Below are 18376 nucleotides of genomic sequence, written 5' to 3'. Positions count from 1 at the left end.
CCCGCGCCCTTTCACCACTTCCAAATGCAACTATTCGAATGCTCGTTTCCCAGAAACTCCAAACCGCTGTCACATGTACACTGTTACCCACTAAGCCTCATTAATCCCCCTCTCCCGTGCTCGCTGACCCTCAACTTATATTTGTTTATAAACCCCTCCATGGCTTTACCACACCATGTGTGATCTCGTCCAGCCCTGGCCCTCCCAAATGTTGTATTCCTCAGATTCTGGCCTATTCATCCACCATGGGTGACAAGACTCCAGTTGCCTTGGTCCTGCTCCTGCTCTCTCCTTTGACCTGTCTATCCACCTTTAAAAACCTTCTAAATAGCCATCTCAAGCTAATCTCTCCCTCCATGGCATTAACTGAAAATGCCTTGGGTAATTCTCTCCATTGAAGCTTCTCTGCCACTCGAGGCTACTTCAATGTATTTATTTATAATTTTTTTTCAAATTATCGGTGAGTGACCTCAGCACTGAGAGCAGAACAATCTCCCAAATATCCCCATGGAACAGTACCAGGCTCAGAATCCTCGAGGCCAACTGTAGAAGCCCAGCACAGATGTGAATTACTCAATACCACACAGTGGGCTCTTCATAGGAGACAACATCCAATGTTCCTTCAGAGACTGAATATCTTTCATCCCAAAATAAAGTAAGGGAGGCACCCGAATAAAGGATCAAGGATGATCAAATGTTTTATTAATGAAATGTACAGGTACTCTTCTCATAGGGAAGGTGGTCATGAAAGGACAATATAATTCTACACAGTATGAATGAGCGAATCACAGGCACAACAGTTTGCATTACATTCAGCTCAATCAGACAAGTGCTGATGGCAGTATCCTACAACACTCCCTCCAGTCACCCACAGGAGAACTGACACCCAAAAAAGGCAAGGAACCCAAAGCCTGGGAGTGGAATGGGATCCCAGCCTCTGACAACCAGTGTGACAGTCTATGAAGGAAACATCCAGGCTCAATAATGCAGAACGAGACACAGAAGCAGGGCTGCCCTCAGTCAGATACACAAGCCCTTTTGACAGTACCTGCTCCAGCCCTGCAGAGTTCAGTCACACGGAGGTGTGCTTATCCTGGACAGAGCCTTGCGGTACTGCAGCAAGGTCCAGGAATGTGCAGAGTGCTCCCTGGCACTGCTGGGTTTCTGCATCAGCTGAGCACTCAACAAGGCAGCATGCTCTTCATCGCTTGGTGCAGCTCAATGTGACTGGTTCAAGCTCGAGGACCGGCCCGACCCTGCCTTGCCTTCCCTTCTTCCCACTGAGCACTCCTGTGCCAGCATTTAATTCATCAACATAAATACTGTTGGAATGTTGCTGCTAGGAAATGAATGTCACCAATCCAGGTATATGCAGCAGCAAGAGCTAAATCTAAACAGTACAGGCAGGTGACATCGAATGATTGACCAGCTGATGGTGACGTCACAAATACAATGTGCGTGTTCAATGCCTGTCCATGTGGAAGAAAGGGTGTTGAGACAAAGCCAGTCACATCACACACGCTCCCTCGCCGCCCCCACCCAATACTGTCAGTGGCTCCAGGTGGAATCTCCCAATGGCATCACCGCCACACCACAAATCTGTGCTGCCACATTAAAGAACTGATTTCTTGCAGTGGAGAGGCACTGTCACCTTCAGTTTTCACTGGTACAGCAGCCAATGAACTAAAAGATGGAGGCTGACACACACTGTTGGCTCTTCACAGGCAGCGATGGTTCAAACACTAGTAATATAAAGATACCTTGCCCAAGGGCGACAGCTGGGGAGAGGAGGCACCGAGATTCACCAGAAAAATCACAGGACCCACAGGCCCTCCGGGGGGGGTGGGTGGTGGGGGAGAGGGGAGAGACACTCGCAGGCCGTTGGGGAGGGACCCACAGGCCCTCGGCGCGGGGGAAGGGGGTGGAGAGAAGAGACAGGGGGACCCACAGGCTCGAGGCCAATACGAGTGTCATTACCACTGCCAAGTAAAATCTGCCAAAACCTTGAGATGGAATACACGTACAAACAAATCACAAGTAAAGCAGGAGAAAGCCTGGTCCCAAGGGATATATAGCGTCTCCTTATCAAGCATAAGGGCAGCCTTTATTTTCATTGTGAGGTGTGGGAGAGATTAGGCCTAAAACATAAGAAAAACAGGCAAGGTATAACAGCTGGCACAAAAGGACCTGTGATAGTAAATATCCTGAAAACCACAATTCATACAACACTGGATCAATAAATACCCCATAATCAATAACCCCGATCAAAAAAACATGCAAATCCAATTTTAAAAAGCACCCGATTGTCATGCCCTCAGTCTTGTACAGTTTGATTGGGGAGCAGTCCGTTTGAAGGAGCACAAGAACAGTGCAGTCCATGACAGGCATGGACCCCTCACGCAGGACTGGCTTCCTCCGCTAAACATCCAATGAAGGCGCAGCACAGAAAGGCGGATCAGTCTGCTCAGTCCCAGGGGCAGTTGCTGAGCGATACCTGGGATCATCAGGTGAGACGCACGGCACGGACTGCTCAATGGTGGGACACAGGACTAACCCTGCGGAGTAACCATTCCCGCCACTGCGCAGGAGTGGGGAACCAATTGATTGACTGGCACTCTCCTGTGGAATTGATAAACTTCTATAAGTGGTCAGCTAACATGTCGGTGTAGTCAGAGGCAGGCAGAGTCAATGTGTGGAGAGCTCGCCTGCACATTCACTGTAAAGACAGTGGATTTCAGTGAAGGAAACGGATGCTCATCTTCTGCTCAACATCAACCTTCTCCAACACCTGCAGGGAACAGAGAAAACAGGAGACTCAGTCGGGAGAGTAAATAGTGATGCAGGAAACAGTAACACGCACCCATTCAAATTCATCCCCCACTTATATCGCAAGATGCTTACCATTTATTGTACAGGCCAAAGCACTGCTGGGTACAGGTCAGTCACTGTATAACACTGGGGTACAGTACTGATGGGTACAGGTCTGTCACTGTATAACACTGGGGTACAGTACTGGTGGGTACAGGTCTGTCACTGTATAACACTGGGGTACAGTACTGGTGGATACAGGTCTGTCACTGTATAACACTGGGGTACAGTACTGATGGGTACCAGTCTGACTGTAGAACACTGGGGTATAGTACTGATGGGTACCAGTCTGACTGTATAACACTGAGGTGCAGTAGAATCATGGACATTTACAGCACGGAAGGCCATTTCGACCCATCGTGTTTGTGCCGGCCAACAAGAGTCTATTCAGCCTAATCCCACTTTCCAGCTCTAGGTCTGTAGCCTATAGCACTTCAAATGCATTTTCAAGTACTTTTTAAATGTGGTGAGGGTTTCTGCCTCCATCACCCTTTGAGATAGTGAATTCCAGACCCCCACCCACCCTCTGGGTCAAGAAACCTCCCTTAAAATCCCCTTTAAACCTTCTACCAATTATTTTAAATTTATGCTCCCTGGTTGTTGACCCCACTGCAAAGGGAAATAGGCCCTTTCTATCCACTATATCCAGGCCCCTCATCATTTTATACACCTCAATAAGATCTCCCCCCTCAGCCTCCTCTGTTTCAAGGAAAACAAATCCAGCCTATCCAATCTGTCCTCACAGCTAAGGTTCTCCACTCACAGCAATATCCTCATAAATCTCCTCTGTACCCTCTCTAGTGCAATCACATCTTTCCTGTAATGTGGTGACCAGAACAACACGCAGTACTGCAGCTGTGGCCTAACCAGTGTTTTATCAGGTGACCATCAGCAGGCCGGGGCCATTGGAGGGAGCAGCGTGCGGCGGTATCCCACTGCAGGGAGCAGCGCGTGCTGCTGCAGGAGGGCGATGGCTGCGAAGCCAGGTCGCTGATTGCAGTGCGGGCAGGCACAGCAGGAGGGGCGAAAGAATGGCAAGAGTTTGTAGATGGAAGTGACCAGGGCCTAGGAGAGGCGCGAGTTTGGGGCACAGAGGAGACGAGGGCCCAGGGGCAGCACGGGTCAGCCCACACTGCGATGTGTGTGTGCACTAGGTCCGTGCAGCAGAGCTGGTCTCCAGTTGTCTTGGTTAACCCTTGCCACTGGACTAAGACCGTCAAGCCCGTGTGGTGGCTGGTGTGCAACGGCCACCCCACGTTAAAAAAATCCACAGACATCTTCCACCCTTCAAGATGTAGTTCGGGATCTGGAATATTAGTTCGGGATCTGGAACATTGAAACATCTGTGAACTCATCCCTTTTTGCCGTGGAAGCAAGTCAACCTCGCTTCAAAGGACTGCCGATGGATTTATACAGTTCAAGCATAATCCCCTGCTCCTGTATTCCATGCCTCGGCTAATAAAGGCAAGCATTCCATATGCCTTCTTAACCACCTTATCTACCTGTCCGGCTACCTTCAGGAATCTGTGGACCTGCACTCCAAGGTTCCTTTGTTCCTCTACACTTCTCAGTGTCCTACCATTTAATGTGTATTCCCTTTCCTTGTTAGACCTCCCCAAATGCATTACCTCACATTTCTCCGGATTAAATTCCATTTGTCACTGTTCTGCCCACCTGACCAGTTGATTGATATCTTTCTGCAGTCTACAGCTTTCTTCATCATCATCAACTACACAGCCAATTTTAGTATCATCTGCATACCGGTGGGTAGCAGTCTGTCACTGTATAATACTGGACTACAGTACTGGTGGGTACAGGTCTGTCATTGTATAACACTGGGGTACAGTACTGGTGGGTACAGGTCTGTCATTGTATAACACTGGGGTACAGTACTGGTGGGCACAGGTCTGTCACTGTATAACTGGGGTACAGTACTGGTGGGTACAGGTCTGTCACTATAACACGGGTACAGTACTGGTGGGTACAGGTCTGTCACTATAACACTGGGGTACAGTACTGGTGGGTACAGGTCTGTCACTGTATAACACTGGGGTACAGTACTGGTGGGTACAGGTCTGTCACTGTATAACACTGGGGTACAGTACTGGTGGGTACAGGTGTGTCACTGTATAACACTGGGGTACAGTACTGGTGGGTACAGGTCTGTCACTATAACACTGGGGTACAGTACCGGTGGGTACAGGTCTGTCAGTGTATAACACTGGGGTACAGTACTGGTGGGTACAGGTCTGTCAGTGTATAACACTGGGGTACAGTACTGGTGGGTACAGGTCTGTCACTGTATAACACTGGGGTACAGTACTGGTGGGTACAGGTCTGTCAGTGTATAACACTGGGGTACAGTACTGGTGGGTACAGGTCTGTCAGTGTATAACACTGGGGTACAGTACTGGTGGGTACAGGTCTGTCACTGTATAACACGGGTACAGTACTGGTGGGTACAGGTCTGTCAGTGTATAACACTGGGGTACAGTACTGGTGGGTACAGGTCTGTCAGTGTATAACACTGGGGTACAGTACTGGTGGGTACAGGTCTGTCAGTGTATAACACTGGGGTACAGTACTGGTGGGTACAGGTCTGTCACTAACACTGGGGTACAGTACTGGTGGGTACAGGTCTGTCAGTGTATAACACTGGGGTACAGTACTGGTGGGTACAGGTCTGTCACTAACACTGGGGTACAGTACTGGTGGGTACAGGTGTGTCACTGTATAACACTGGGGTACAGTACTGGTGGGTACAGGTCTGTCACTAACACTGGGGTGCAGTACTGGTGGGTACAGGTCTGTCAGTGTATAACACTGGGGTACAGTACTGGTGGGTACAGGTCTGTCAGTGTATAACACTGGGGTACAGTACTGGTGGGTACAGGTCTGTCACTGTATAACACTGGGGTACAGTACTGGTGGGTACAGGTCTGTCACTAACACTGGGGTACGGTACTGGTGGGTACAGGTCTGTCACTGTTCAATAGTCTAGTCAGGAGCAGGCAGGGTATCTCAGTATACCAGGGTACCTCAGTGGACTGTGCTGCTGCAGATCAATCTGCCCATACCTTCTGGAACTCCATGAAGGAGATGGAACTGTCACCATCCTGGTCTGCCTCTTGAATGGTACGGTCCGCGATGCTCCCCAACTGCTCATCGGAAATATTCACCCCCACCATCATGCGAAGGACCTGTGATGGGTACAAGTGAATAAACAGCTGATGAGCAGTTCTGGCAATACGGGATCCTGCACGGTACAGAGACGCCCCTTCAAACACCAGTGCCTTCACATAGCAGGCACACTCTCAGCTGCCAATCTATCTCTCCCAGTGCCTTCACCGAGATTCCCCCACCTCCCTGCAGTGTTAATAATATACGATTTAAAGCTGAATCTGTTTTTAATCTGTACAAGATGTGGTGAGGCAGGATGGGATCTGGCACAAGTACCTCTCTCACTTCGGAGTCAGGACGGTGGTTCAAGTCCCATTCCAGAAGCTAGAGCACAAAATCTAGGTCAACAGTCTAGCGCAGTACTGAGGGAGTGCTGCACCGTCAGAGGTACCGTCTATCAGCTGAGACAGTAAAACGAGGCCCCGCCTGCCCTCTTGGATAGATGGAAAAGATCCCATGGCACTATACAAAGAGCAGGGGAGTTCTCCAGTGTTTTGGCCAATATTTATCCGTCAATCAACATCACTAAAACAGATTACGTGGTCATTATCACATTGCTGTTTGTGGGAGCTTGCTGTGCACTAATTGGCTGACGCGTTTCCCACATTACATCAATGACTACACTCCAAAAGTACTTCATTGGCTGTAAAGCGCTTTGGGATGTACTGAGGTCATGAAATACACTGGGATCACCAGGGCACCCACTGAACCTGCTGGGATCACCAGGGCACACACTGACCCTGCTGGGATCACCAGGGCACACACTGACCCTGCTGGGAATCACCAGGGCACACACTGACCCTGCTGGGAATCACCAGGGCACACACTGACCCTGCTGGGAATCACCAGGGCACACACTGACCCTGCTGGGAATCACCAGGGCACACACTGACCCTGCTGGGAATCACCAGGGCACACACTGACCCTGCTGGGAATCACCAGGGCACACACTGACCCTGCTGGGAATCACCAGGGCACACACTGACCCTGCTGGGAATCACCAGGGCACACACTGACCCTGCTGGGAATCACCAGGGCACACACTGACCCTGCTGGGAATCACCAGGGCACACACTGACCCTGCTGGGAATCACCAGGGCACACACTGACCCTGCTGGGAATCACCAGGGCACACACTGACCCTGCTGGGAATCACCAGGGCACACACTGACCCTGCTGGGAATCACCAGGGCACACACTGACCCTGCTGGGAATCACCAGGGCACACACTGACCCTGCTGGGAATCACCAGGGCACACACTGACCCTGCTGGGAATCACCAGGGCACACACTGACCCTGCTGGGAATCACCAGGGCACACACTGACCCTGCTGGGATCACCAGGGCACACACTGACCCTGCTGGGATCACCAGGGCACACACTGACCCTGCTGGGATCACCAGGGCACACACTGACCCTGCTGGGATCACCAGGGCACACACTGACCCTGCTGGGATCACCAGGGCACACACTGACCCTGCTGGGATCACCAGGGCACACACTGACCCTGCTGGGATCACCAGGGCACACACTGACCCTGCTGGGATCACCACGGCTGGGATTTAGACAGCAGTGCCCAGTAACTAGTGCGGGATTGCAAATTCATAAAACCAACCTTGTTTAGAATTGAAGCTCGCTGAGGATCTAAGTTGGAGAAAATGTTATCAGAAAATGTGAGTTCCATATGTACAGGGAGGATCCATCACTTTGCTGCCCGCCCGCCACCCACGCCATGTTACTGCAGCTTAACTCAGCTCCAGCAGAAGGCACTTGTTACCTGCAGGAGCTCTTCTCGCGAGATTTTGTCATCCTTGTCCAGATCATATAGCTGGAAAGCAACTGAAATGGAAGAGAAGGATTATTAGGCATCGCACAATGTAAAAACCAGCAGTTTAGACCGCCAAGGAAAGGATTGCATGCAGCAGAGTGGAGGTTGTAAATGGCATTTAACTCAGCTGAAGAGCCATCTGCGTTCAGTCATATTTTCCCCACCTCTTTCCCTTCCCTCTATCATCACTCCACTCTCATATCAAACTTTACTATGACCTGGTGTTCCTCAGACAGACCGTGAGATATTGTTCACCTCACTATATGGTCCTCTGCACTGTTCATAATCAGGCTAGACAGAAAAGAACTCACATTAATATAGCGCCTTTCACAACCAGCGGAATTCCCAAAGCGCTTTTCAGCCAATGAGGTCATTTTTGAAGTGGTCATTGTTGTAATGTAGGAAACGCAGCAGCCAATTTGCACACAGCAAGCTCTCACACACAGCAATGTGATACATGACAAGATAATCTGTTTTTAAAAAAAATAAATGATGTTGATTGAGGGATAAATATTGGCCAGGACACCGGGGAGAACCCCCCTGCCGTTCTTCGAAATAGTGCCATGGGATCTTTTACATTCACCTGAGCGCAGAGCTAATTGGAGCAGAGGTGGAAACATGCCTTGTACATGGTCACAGTGCCCCAGGGACAGAACACGCCTTATACATGGGTCAGTGCCCAGGGACAGAGAACACGCCTTATACATGGGTCACAGTGCCCCAGGACTGGTTTGATGAAAATGATCAGGAGATCGAAGAACAAAGATTGCAAGCGCAAAGCACTTCTGAGTCTCAAGCAACAGCCCAACTCGGGAGCTGCAAAACAACATTACAGACAGCTCAAGGCTCAGGTCCTTGAATAAAAAACTCGGGACCTTAAGAACATGTGGTGGATGGAGAAAGCACAGGCGATACAACAACTGGCCGACAGCCACGATATGCGAGGATTCTTCACTGCAGTCAAGGCCATCTACGGTCCCAACCCACTCCTGGCCAAGAACGGGGAAACACTCATCAAGGACACCGAGGCTGTCAGGACCTGATGGAAGGAGCACTTTGAAGATATCCTCAATCAAGGCTCTGCCTTTGACTCGAGTGTTCTCTACTCCATCAGTGACCCATGCCACCAACTCAGTGAAACTCCAAACAGCTTAAGAATAACAAGGCTACGGGTGTGGATGGAATCCCTGCTGAGACGCTAAAATATGGTGGAGCGGCGCTGTTGGCGTGGATACATGGCCTCATCTGGAGGGAGGAGAGCATGCTGGGAGATCTGAGAGATGCAGTGATTGTGACCATTTTTAAAAAGGGGGACGTCCAACTGCGGCAACCACAGAGGAATCGCCGTTATCAGCAACTGGGAAAGTTGTCGCTAGAGTTCTCCTCAATCGTCTTCTCCCTGTGGCTGAGGAGCTCCTCCCAGAATCACAATGCGGATTTTGTCCCCTACGGGGCACAACAGACATGATTTTTGCAGCGCGACAGCTGCAGGAAAAATGCAGGGAGCAGCACCAGCCCTTATACATGGCCTTTTTCGATCTTACAAAGGCCTTTGACACCGTCAACCGTGAGGGTCTATGGAGCGTCCTCCTCCGTTTCGGATGCCCCCAAAAAGTCTGTCAACATCCTTCGCCTGCTTCACGATGACATGCAGGCCGTGATCCTTACCAACGGATCTATTACAGACCCAATCCACGCCCGGACCGGGGTCAAACAGGGCTGCGTTATCGCTCCAACCCTTTTCTCAACCTTCCTCGCCGCCATGCTCCACCTCACAATCAACAAGTTCTCCCTGGAGTGGAACTAAACTACAGAACCAGTGGGAAGCTGTTTAATCTATGCCACCTCCAGGCCAGGTCCAAGATCACCCCAACCTCTGTCGTTGGGGTGCAGTACGCGGATGACGCCGGCGTCTGTGCACATTCTGAGGCTGAACTCCAGGATACAGTCAATGTATTCACTGAGGCATATGAAAGCATTACGCTTAACATCCATAAGACAAAGGTCCTTCACCAGCCTGTCATCACCGCACAGCACTGCCCTCCAATCATCAAGATCCACGGCGCGGCCCTGGACGTGGACTATTTCTCATATCTTGGAAGCCTCTTATCAACAAAGGCAGACATTGATGCGGAGATTCAGCATCGCCTCCAGTGTGCCAGTCAGTCTTTGGCCGTCTGAGGAAAAGAGTGTTTGAAGACCAGGCCCTCAAATACCACCACCAAGGTCTACAGGGCTGTAGTAATACCCGCCCTCCTGTATGGATCTGAGGCATGGACGATGTACAGAAGGCACCTCAAGTCGCTGGAGATATATCACCAACAATGTCTCCACAAGATCCTGCAAATCCCCATGGAGGACAGGCGCAACAACATGAGTTTCCTCGACCAGGCTAACATCCCTATTGAAGCATTGACCACACTCGATCAGCTCCGCTGGGCAGGCCACATAGTACACATGCCAGATACGAGACTCCCTAAGCAAATACTTTATGCGGAGCTCCGTCATGGTAAACGAGCCAAAGGAGGACAGCGGAAACGTTATAAGGACACCCTCAAAGCCTCCCTGGTAAAGTGCGACACCACCACTGACACCTGGGAGACCGGGAGGGCGTTGAGCTCTTCGAGTTTCGACGCAAGGAGCAAGAAGAGGCCAGGCGCAGGCAGCGGAAGGAGTGCGCGACAAACCAGCTCTACTGACCCCTTCCCCCGACAAATATCTGTCCCATCTGTAACAGGGTCTGTGGCTCTTGTATCGGACTGTTTAGCCATCAAAGAACTCACTTTGGGAGTGGAAGCAAGTCCTCCTCGATTCCGAGGGACTGCCTATGATGATGAGTGCCCCAGGGATAGAGAACACGCCTTATACATGGGTCGCAGTGTCCCAGGGATGGAGAACCAATATTTTCTCTGTACCAGAAAGAGAAACTAACACGCTGCTGCTGGCGTAAAGTGTTAACGTTGAGTAACGTGAGCGACTACATCAGTCTGGATCGAGGATCAGTCTTCGCCCAGCACAAGCCTGTACTCACCTGCTGTCACATAGGCAGTTCCAACTGCTCCCACTGGGTGGCACTAGGTATCCTGGCTGATTTAGCCCCCTCCCCGGTCTCGAGGCGCTGAGGCTAACTAAATGCCCCCACCCACCTCTGCCCTAGCCCTGCCCAAGCACACTCAGCTGAAGGGACTGAGGCTGAGCCGTTCCTGGTCGGCACAGCTCATTGGGCAATGTACTTAGTCATCAGACAGCTGTGTTCCCAACCTAATCTTGCAGATATAGTAACGAGCTGCCACCTCCAACCCCCCTCCCCCTCTATCCCTCCTTCTCCCCACTCACCCCCGCCAACCCCACCCACTTACCCCCACGCCCCTCCCCACTCACCCCCAACATCCCCGCCCAACCCGCCGCCCTCATCCCCACCCACTCCGCCCCCTCTCCATTACCTCCTTGCCTCCCTATTTTCTCCCCCCCACTCCTCTCTCCCTTCCCCACGAACCCACCACCCCGCCTTCCCACCCAAAGGAAGCAGGGACTGGAGCCGGTTACTCACAGAGCAGCTTGTTATTCCTACTGTTGAGGGGTTCAGGAACGCGAGGGTCTTTGCTTTTGTCGCTATCCTCAATGGGTCGGAAATGAGCAAGAGTCCGCATAAAGCCTCGGAAATTGACCTGGTCTTCGCTGAGCACATTTAGAAAGAAAAAAATCCAAGGTTCAGTGGCATGAAGCCCAGCCCAGCAGCAGGAATTGTACAGAATAATCACACGCCTTGCAGTGCAGGGCAAGGCAATACCCAGACTCACTGAAAAACCAACAGGCAAGCGACATCAACACGACTGACAGGAATCGCCTGACGCGAGTTAGAGCAGAGCCCACTGTACATGCGCGCTCCTCAGGCCCTTCACATGGTTTGCACATGAACCCAGCACACGGAAGTGTTTGGGCCCTATACATTGGTGCGGGGCAAGTGTGGCATCGTCGGTGCTTGCATGGAAAGGTGCTGGGCAAAGGGGACTAGGTGTTGAGTGTGTGCTGGGGAACTACAGAGGGAAGGGTCCCTTTGGAAAATCATGGTGGGGGGGGAGGAGGAGAGATGATGTGTTTGGTGATGGGATTGACAGATTATGTATCGAATGTGGACGCAGGTGGGGTGAAGGTGACTACCTTATATTTGAGAGCTCCAGTTATGGTCTCTCCCATAAGTGGGAACATCTTCTCTACGTCTACCCTATCGAACCCTCCCCTAAGTTTAAAGGCCTCGATTAGATCGATCCCCCAGCTTATCTGTTTTATTGCGCTCTTGTCTTCAATCTGAATGGAAAGAGAAATGTTTTCCTATCCATAGGGAAGATTAAAACCAGAAATGGATAACTACAAATCAGTATCCTTACAACAAATTGTGTCAATTGTATGGAAATCATTGTGAACGAGAGCGTGCTGAAACCTGCCGTTTGTTAAACAAAGTTGTTATCTGTACAGTGGTGGAATGCTATACTCCTGTTGGCCAGGTTAGAGAAAACCTCACTTGTTAAATTAGTACAACCTCACGCCGTACACAATAGTGAACTTGTTGAAGACAAATGATTCCATGCCAGAATCTACCCTCTCCAATATGTCTGGGCAATCAGTCTTCTGCAGGACTATCACCTGTGCAACAGTACCACAAAAGTTATCAGATCTTTATACATATGCTTAAAACAAAAGAGCAGTTGCCTCTCCACTTTGTGTATCAATTTAAAAAGGTAGCATAGACGTCAGTGAGAAAACGTCATGAACCACTCTCTTGCAATGTAACTCCCTCCCACACAGTGTCATCACCTGGAACCCCAGGTTTTGGGAGCAGATGTTCAAAGATTGAATGAATCATCGTGTCCCTTCTTAAATCCCTCTGCCCCCCCCCCCCCCCCACTTGTTTCCTCACCGGTTAAAAACCTGCTCAAAACACATCTTTCCAACCAAGCGTTTGGTCACCTCTCTCCGCTCCATTCCTTCACCTATTTTATTAATCCCACTTTCCTATGTAAAGTGTCTTGGGATCTTTTCTACAATAAAGGCACTGTATAAACAGAAATTGTTGTTAAACCAGGGATACTCAGGCATGCAATCTATGACCTCCCAGTTAGTCCCCTGCTACAATTTCTTCAGGTCTAAATGTGCTCACAAGGCTTCAGCCATTGGAACCTTTATTTTTATTTACTTTATCGAAACTTTTCATGATTCTCCACTTAACTTTCTTTGCTCCAAGGAGAGCCCCAGTGTCTCCAGTCTATCCATGTAACTGTAGTCCCTCATCGCTGGAACCACTCTCTTCGGTACCTTCTCCAAAGTCTTCACGTCCTTCCTAAAGTATGGTGCCCAGAATTGGGCACAGTACTCCAACTGGGGCCAAACCAGTGTTTTATACAGGTTTACCATATCATCTTGGCTCCATTTATAAAGCCCAGGATCCCATGATTTAGTAACTGCTTTGTTAACCTGTCCTGCAACCTTCAAAGACTTGTGCACTAACTCCCTCAGGTCTCTCTATTCTTGCACCCTCTTTAAAATTGTATCATTTAGCTTGTATTGTCACTCCTCATTCTTCCTACCAAAATACATCACCTCACACTTTTCTGCATTGAAAGTCATCTGCCACGCGTCCACCCATTCCACCAGCTTGTCTGTGTCCTCCTGAAGTCGATCACTATCCGCCTCACTGTTCATTACACTTCCAAGTCTTGTGTCATCTGAAAATTTCAAAATTGTTTCTGTATCCTCAAGTCCAAGTCATTAATGTACGTCAAAAACAGCCGTGGTCCCAGTACTGAACCCCGGGGAACGCCACTGTATACCTTCCTCCAGTCTGAAAAACAGCCATTCACCACAACTCTTTTATATCCCTTAGACAATTTCCCTCAACACTTCAGCCATTGGAATCTTTATTTTTAGTTACTCTATCTAAACCCTTTATGATTCCGATTGCCACTGAACCTTCTCTGCACTAAGGAGAGCCCCAGCTTCTCCTGTCTAATGTTGCGTCAGTGGTTGCGGTTAGGAAGGACTCTTCAGCCACCTGAGAACTCACTTTTAGAGTGGAAGCAACTCATCCGAGGGACTGCCTATGATGATCCCATGGGCTTGAATTTTGCAAACAAGTTCAATATGATACTTCATCCATATAAACATCAACTGCACGGCCCTCTTCCACCCTCTCTGTTACCTCATCAAAAACTCAAGTTAGTCAAACATGATCTGCCCATAACAAATCTGTGCTGGATCATCTTTATTTGTCCATGCTTGTCCAAGTGGCTGTCAATTTTCTCCAGATTATTGTTTCCAAAAGCTCCCCCCACCACCGATGGTAAACTGACTGGTCTGCAATTGCCGGGTTTATCTTTGTCCGCTCTATACATTGCCCACTTGCCCGCCTGCCCAAACCGGACCCAATGCCAAACTTGAAAAGGAGGAAGCACATTCCAAGAGAATGCCTGTCAGGCCACTTTCATCGTCCTCTCTCTCTTTACCACCCCCACCCCCGCCAAAACGGTGGCAAAGGGGGTGACAAGCTCAGATGAGCTATTCTGACGAGAATGTGAGGGAGTAAATGACATGCAGTTGGCTGGACAAGCTGGAGTGAAGCTTTAAAGCCGATAAACTCAGGAGGCTCAGAACCCGGAGTGTGGGCAACACAGCAAGTAAACATTCTATTCAGGGCAGGGGCAGCGACATTGAGCAAAACACTGCACTCGAGGGAAGGGGGATGGATCAATAAATGGAAATAATGGACTGTTGCGAATGAGCGCGTCTGTTACAGAAGGATACAAGAGGCTAACGTTAATGCAAGCACTGTTTCTGATTTAACTGCGGGCCTCTGGATTGTTAGTCCAGTAACATAACCATTACACTACAGGTACAGTAGTGTCGTGGTTATGTTACTGGATTAGTAATCCAAAACCTTGGACTAATAATCCATTAGAGAACACAAGTCTAAATCCCACCACGGCAGATTGAGAATTTCAAAAATCTAGAAATAAAATGCTAGTCGCAGTAAAAGTGAGCATAAAGCTGTCGGATTGTCGTAAAAGCCCAATCGGATCAGTGATGTTCTTTACCTGGTCTGGCCTCCAGTTCTGCACCAATGTGCTCGACACTTAACTGCCCTCTGAAGTGGCTCACCAAGCTACTCGGTTGTATCAAACCGTTACAATGAATTTCAGTTCAAGGCGACGGCTCACCACCATCTTCAAGGGCAACTAGAGATGGGTAATAATAGGTCACCTCACCAGTGACGCCCATAGCCCAAGATTTAATTTAAAATTTATAAAAAAAGGACACTGACAAACTGGTAAACAGTAAATTCAGGACTGATGCCAGAGGAATTATTCACAGAATGTGAGCATTCTCTTGAATGAGATTGGGTTGGGGACTGGAGCTCGAAACTCTGGAGTGATGGGTGATTTTCTGTATCAATGGGAGGATAAGCTGGATGGGTTTGAGCAGCCTTCCTTACCCATCCCACCTTCATGACCCGTCTTCTCATGAGAGGAAAGAACAGGAGGAGGCCACTGAGCCCCACGAGCCTGTTCGGCCATTCAATGAGATCATGGCTGATCTAACTCCATATACCCACCTTTGGCCCATATCCCTTAATACCTTTGGTCAACAAAAAGCTATCCATCTTAAATTTAAAACCAACAATTAATCTAGCATCAATTGCTGTTTGCGGAAGAGAATTCCAAACTTCTTACCACCCTTTGTGTAAAAGCGTTTCCTAATTTCACTCCTGAAAAGTCTGGCTCTAATTTTTAGACTATGCTCCCTCATCCGAGAATTCCCAACCAGCAGAGATAGTTTCTCTATCGGTTCCCCTTAATATCTTGACAACTTCGATCAGATCACCCCATACCTTCTAATTCTGGGGAAAACAACCCTAATTTGTGTACTCTCTCCTCATAACTTAACCCCTGGAGTCCGAGTATCATTCTGGTAAACCTATGCTGCACTCCCTCCAAGGTCAATTTATCCTTCCCATGGTGTGGTGCCCAAAAAGAGGCTCTCTTCATTGGAGATAAATGTCCCAAATCCTCCAGGTCACAGGCCAGTTACCCAACATCTCAAGATGGGTCAGTGACTGGGCTGGAACTCAACATTAGAGGGACTATCAGAACCAAAGCATGACTGACTTTGAGAATAAAAGTGTGGGGCAACACCATGCGTGAAAGATACCTGTGTTAATCACTGAAAGACACCAAGGCTCACTGCTTACCTTTCTGGGAAGAAAGCGTTGATTATCCTGTCTCCCAGAGGGTTAATGGCCAGCTCTGGGATCCGTTGGAAATCTTCACGGCTAAGAGGATAAAGACAGGTTTAAGCGTGCAACAAAATGATGATTTCCCTCCAACAATGACCAAGTGGCTCAAGGACCTGCCTGATGTGGAAACTATTGCGTATGTAAGCACTCTAATAACGACTCCACGTGGTAAGGGTATAGTACTTGAACTGTAGTGACCGTAGTCCTTTATTGCAACTCCTAGAGTGAGGACACCAAGAGGTGAGTTCCCTTTTATACTTGGTTACCTGCAGTGTACAGGTGACCCTTAGGTCTCCAGCAGCAGCACCCTCTGGTGGTACAGGTAGTGTATACAGGGCGAAGGTACATTCAGTGGTCTAGTGTTACCGTACATACATTAACATGCATACATAACAGAAACTGAGGCTCATAGGCAAGAACATACAAGGGTGAGAGAAAGCATCAGCCCATCATGGACCAGCACTCTGTTCGTTCCAGGGTGCAAGCTCGTCCACCCACTATCCAACCATTAGAAATGCTAACTCCTGGAGAGGGGAGGAAAGGAAAGCTGTGAACAATATCATAGAATACTGGAAAACACTTCCTCAACTTCCCCAAAATCAAACAGGCTCCTGGAGACCACGGCTACCCCTTGTAGGGTGCTTGTTTTACACACTCTCTTTGATTCATAGACCTCAGGGATTACAGGAAAAAGGACGATACATACCGCAAAGTTTAGGCTTAACCCAGTGACAGTTTTATTATGCAAAACTAACTAAAAACTACAGAAGTAGACTTCTGAGAATTGACTGAAGACATACAATCACCGTCCAGTTCCTAGCTGCAATTGTGGATTGCAGGTTCATGGTCGTTGGTTCCCTGACCGCTTGTGTCCTCTTCTGGTCAATCTCTTCAGTTCTGATCCTTTCCGTTTGCCTCCGTACTTCGCTTTGCTTCTGGACCTCTCCTCTGAACTGCTTCTAGCTCGTATACTTATATCCATTTTATGAATAATCCCCTGCTGAGCTACGGTTTCCGATAATGTGTTTGGATTGATACGTTGCTTGTGGTGATCCGTTTGACTGACTGCGATGATGTACCTGGATGTCCCCAATTTGCACACGGAGTCTACAGGGCAAAAGATAATTCCTCATCTTAAGATCATAACCCGTTCTCCAAAAATGTACACCTTGTGGGATCCCTTTGTTGTTCTGGTTCCTTGCAGACTTGGAGTCTTGAGAGAGAATTGTTTCTCCCCCTCTGGCCAATCAGTTCAGGGGCTCTTCGGTTAGTACATATCAAATGTATCAGACCTATTGTTGCTATGCATAAAATCAGTCTGGTTCTCAACCGCAGAGATCGTCCTTAATTGGTGATCTCCCTTTGCCCAGTCAATCCCAAAATCCCGTATTAAATCAATTTAATAAATTTTTAGTTTGTGGTCTCTTTCTGTGCCTTCTTGAAAAGTGTTAACCTTACACCCTGATGCATACTTAACCAATCCTCTATGTCACAATATCGACCTTACAGAGCCAGAGAAACATAGAAAATAGGTGCAGGAGTAGGCCATTCGGCCCTTCGAGCCTGCACCGCCATTCAATAAGATCATGGCTGATCATTCCCTCAGTACCCCATTCCTGCTTTCTCACCATACCCCTTGATCCCCCTAGTAGTAAGGATGACATCTAACAACTTTTTGAATATATTTAGTGAATTGGCCTCAACAACTTTCTGTGGTAGAGAATTCCACAGGTTCACCACTCTCTGGGTGAAGAAGTTTCTCCTCATCTCGGTCCTAAATGGCTTACCCCTTATCCTTAGACTGTGACCCCTGGTTCTGGACTTCCCTAATATTGGGAACATTCTTCCTGCATCTAACCTGTCTAAACCCGTCAGAATTTTAAACGTTTCTATGAGATCCCCTCTCATTCTTCTGAACTCCAGTGAATACAAGCCCAGTTGATCCAGTCGTTCTTGATATGTCAGTCCTGCCATCCCAGGAATCAGTCTGGTGAATCTTCACTGCACTCGCTCAATAGCAAGAATGTCCTTCCTCAAGTTAGGAGACCAAAATTGTACACAATACTCCAGGTGTGGCCTCACCAAGGCCCTGTACAACTGTAGTAACACCTCCCTGCCCATGTACTCAAATCCCCTCGCTATGAAGGCCAACATGCCATTTGCTTTCTTAACCGCCTGCTGTACCTGCATGCCAACCTTCAATGACTGATGT

At 48.8% G+C, this 18376-nt stretch overlaps 1 protein-coding gene across 1 annotated transcript in view; it reads right to left on the bottom strand.

The window, feature by feature from the left end:
* Positions 1-673: 673 nt before the first annotated feature.
* chp1 (calcineurin-like EF-hand protein 1) overlaps positions 674-18376 on the bottom strand; it is a 38626-nt gene continuing 20923 nt past the window's right edge. The window contains exons 3-7 of the mRNA XM_070878651.1: positions 16120-16200; positions 11428-11555; positions 7827-7888; positions 5946-6068; positions 674-2788 (exon numbers count right to left, since the gene is read on the bottom strand). Coding sequence (XP_070734752.1) covers positions 2735-2788; positions 5946-6068; positions 7827-7888; positions 11428-11555; positions 16120-16200 — 448 coding nt within the window. The 3' untranslated portion in view covers positions 674-2734. The remainder of the gene's footprint in view (positions 2789-5945; positions 6069-7826; positions 7889-11427; positions 11556-16119; positions 16201-18376) is intronic.

This window comes from Pristiophorus japonicus, chromosome 4 (genome assembly GCF_044704955.1).
Source record: "Pristiophorus japonicus isolate sPriJap1 chromosome 4, sPriJap1.hap1, whole genome shotgun sequence".
Classification (NCBI taxonomy): Eukaryota; Metazoa; Chordata; class Chondrichthyes; family Pristiophoridae; genus Pristiophorus; species Pristiophorus japonicus.
Note: the sequence above shows the minus strand (reverse complement) of the source record. Positions and strands in the feature narration are given on the sequence as shown.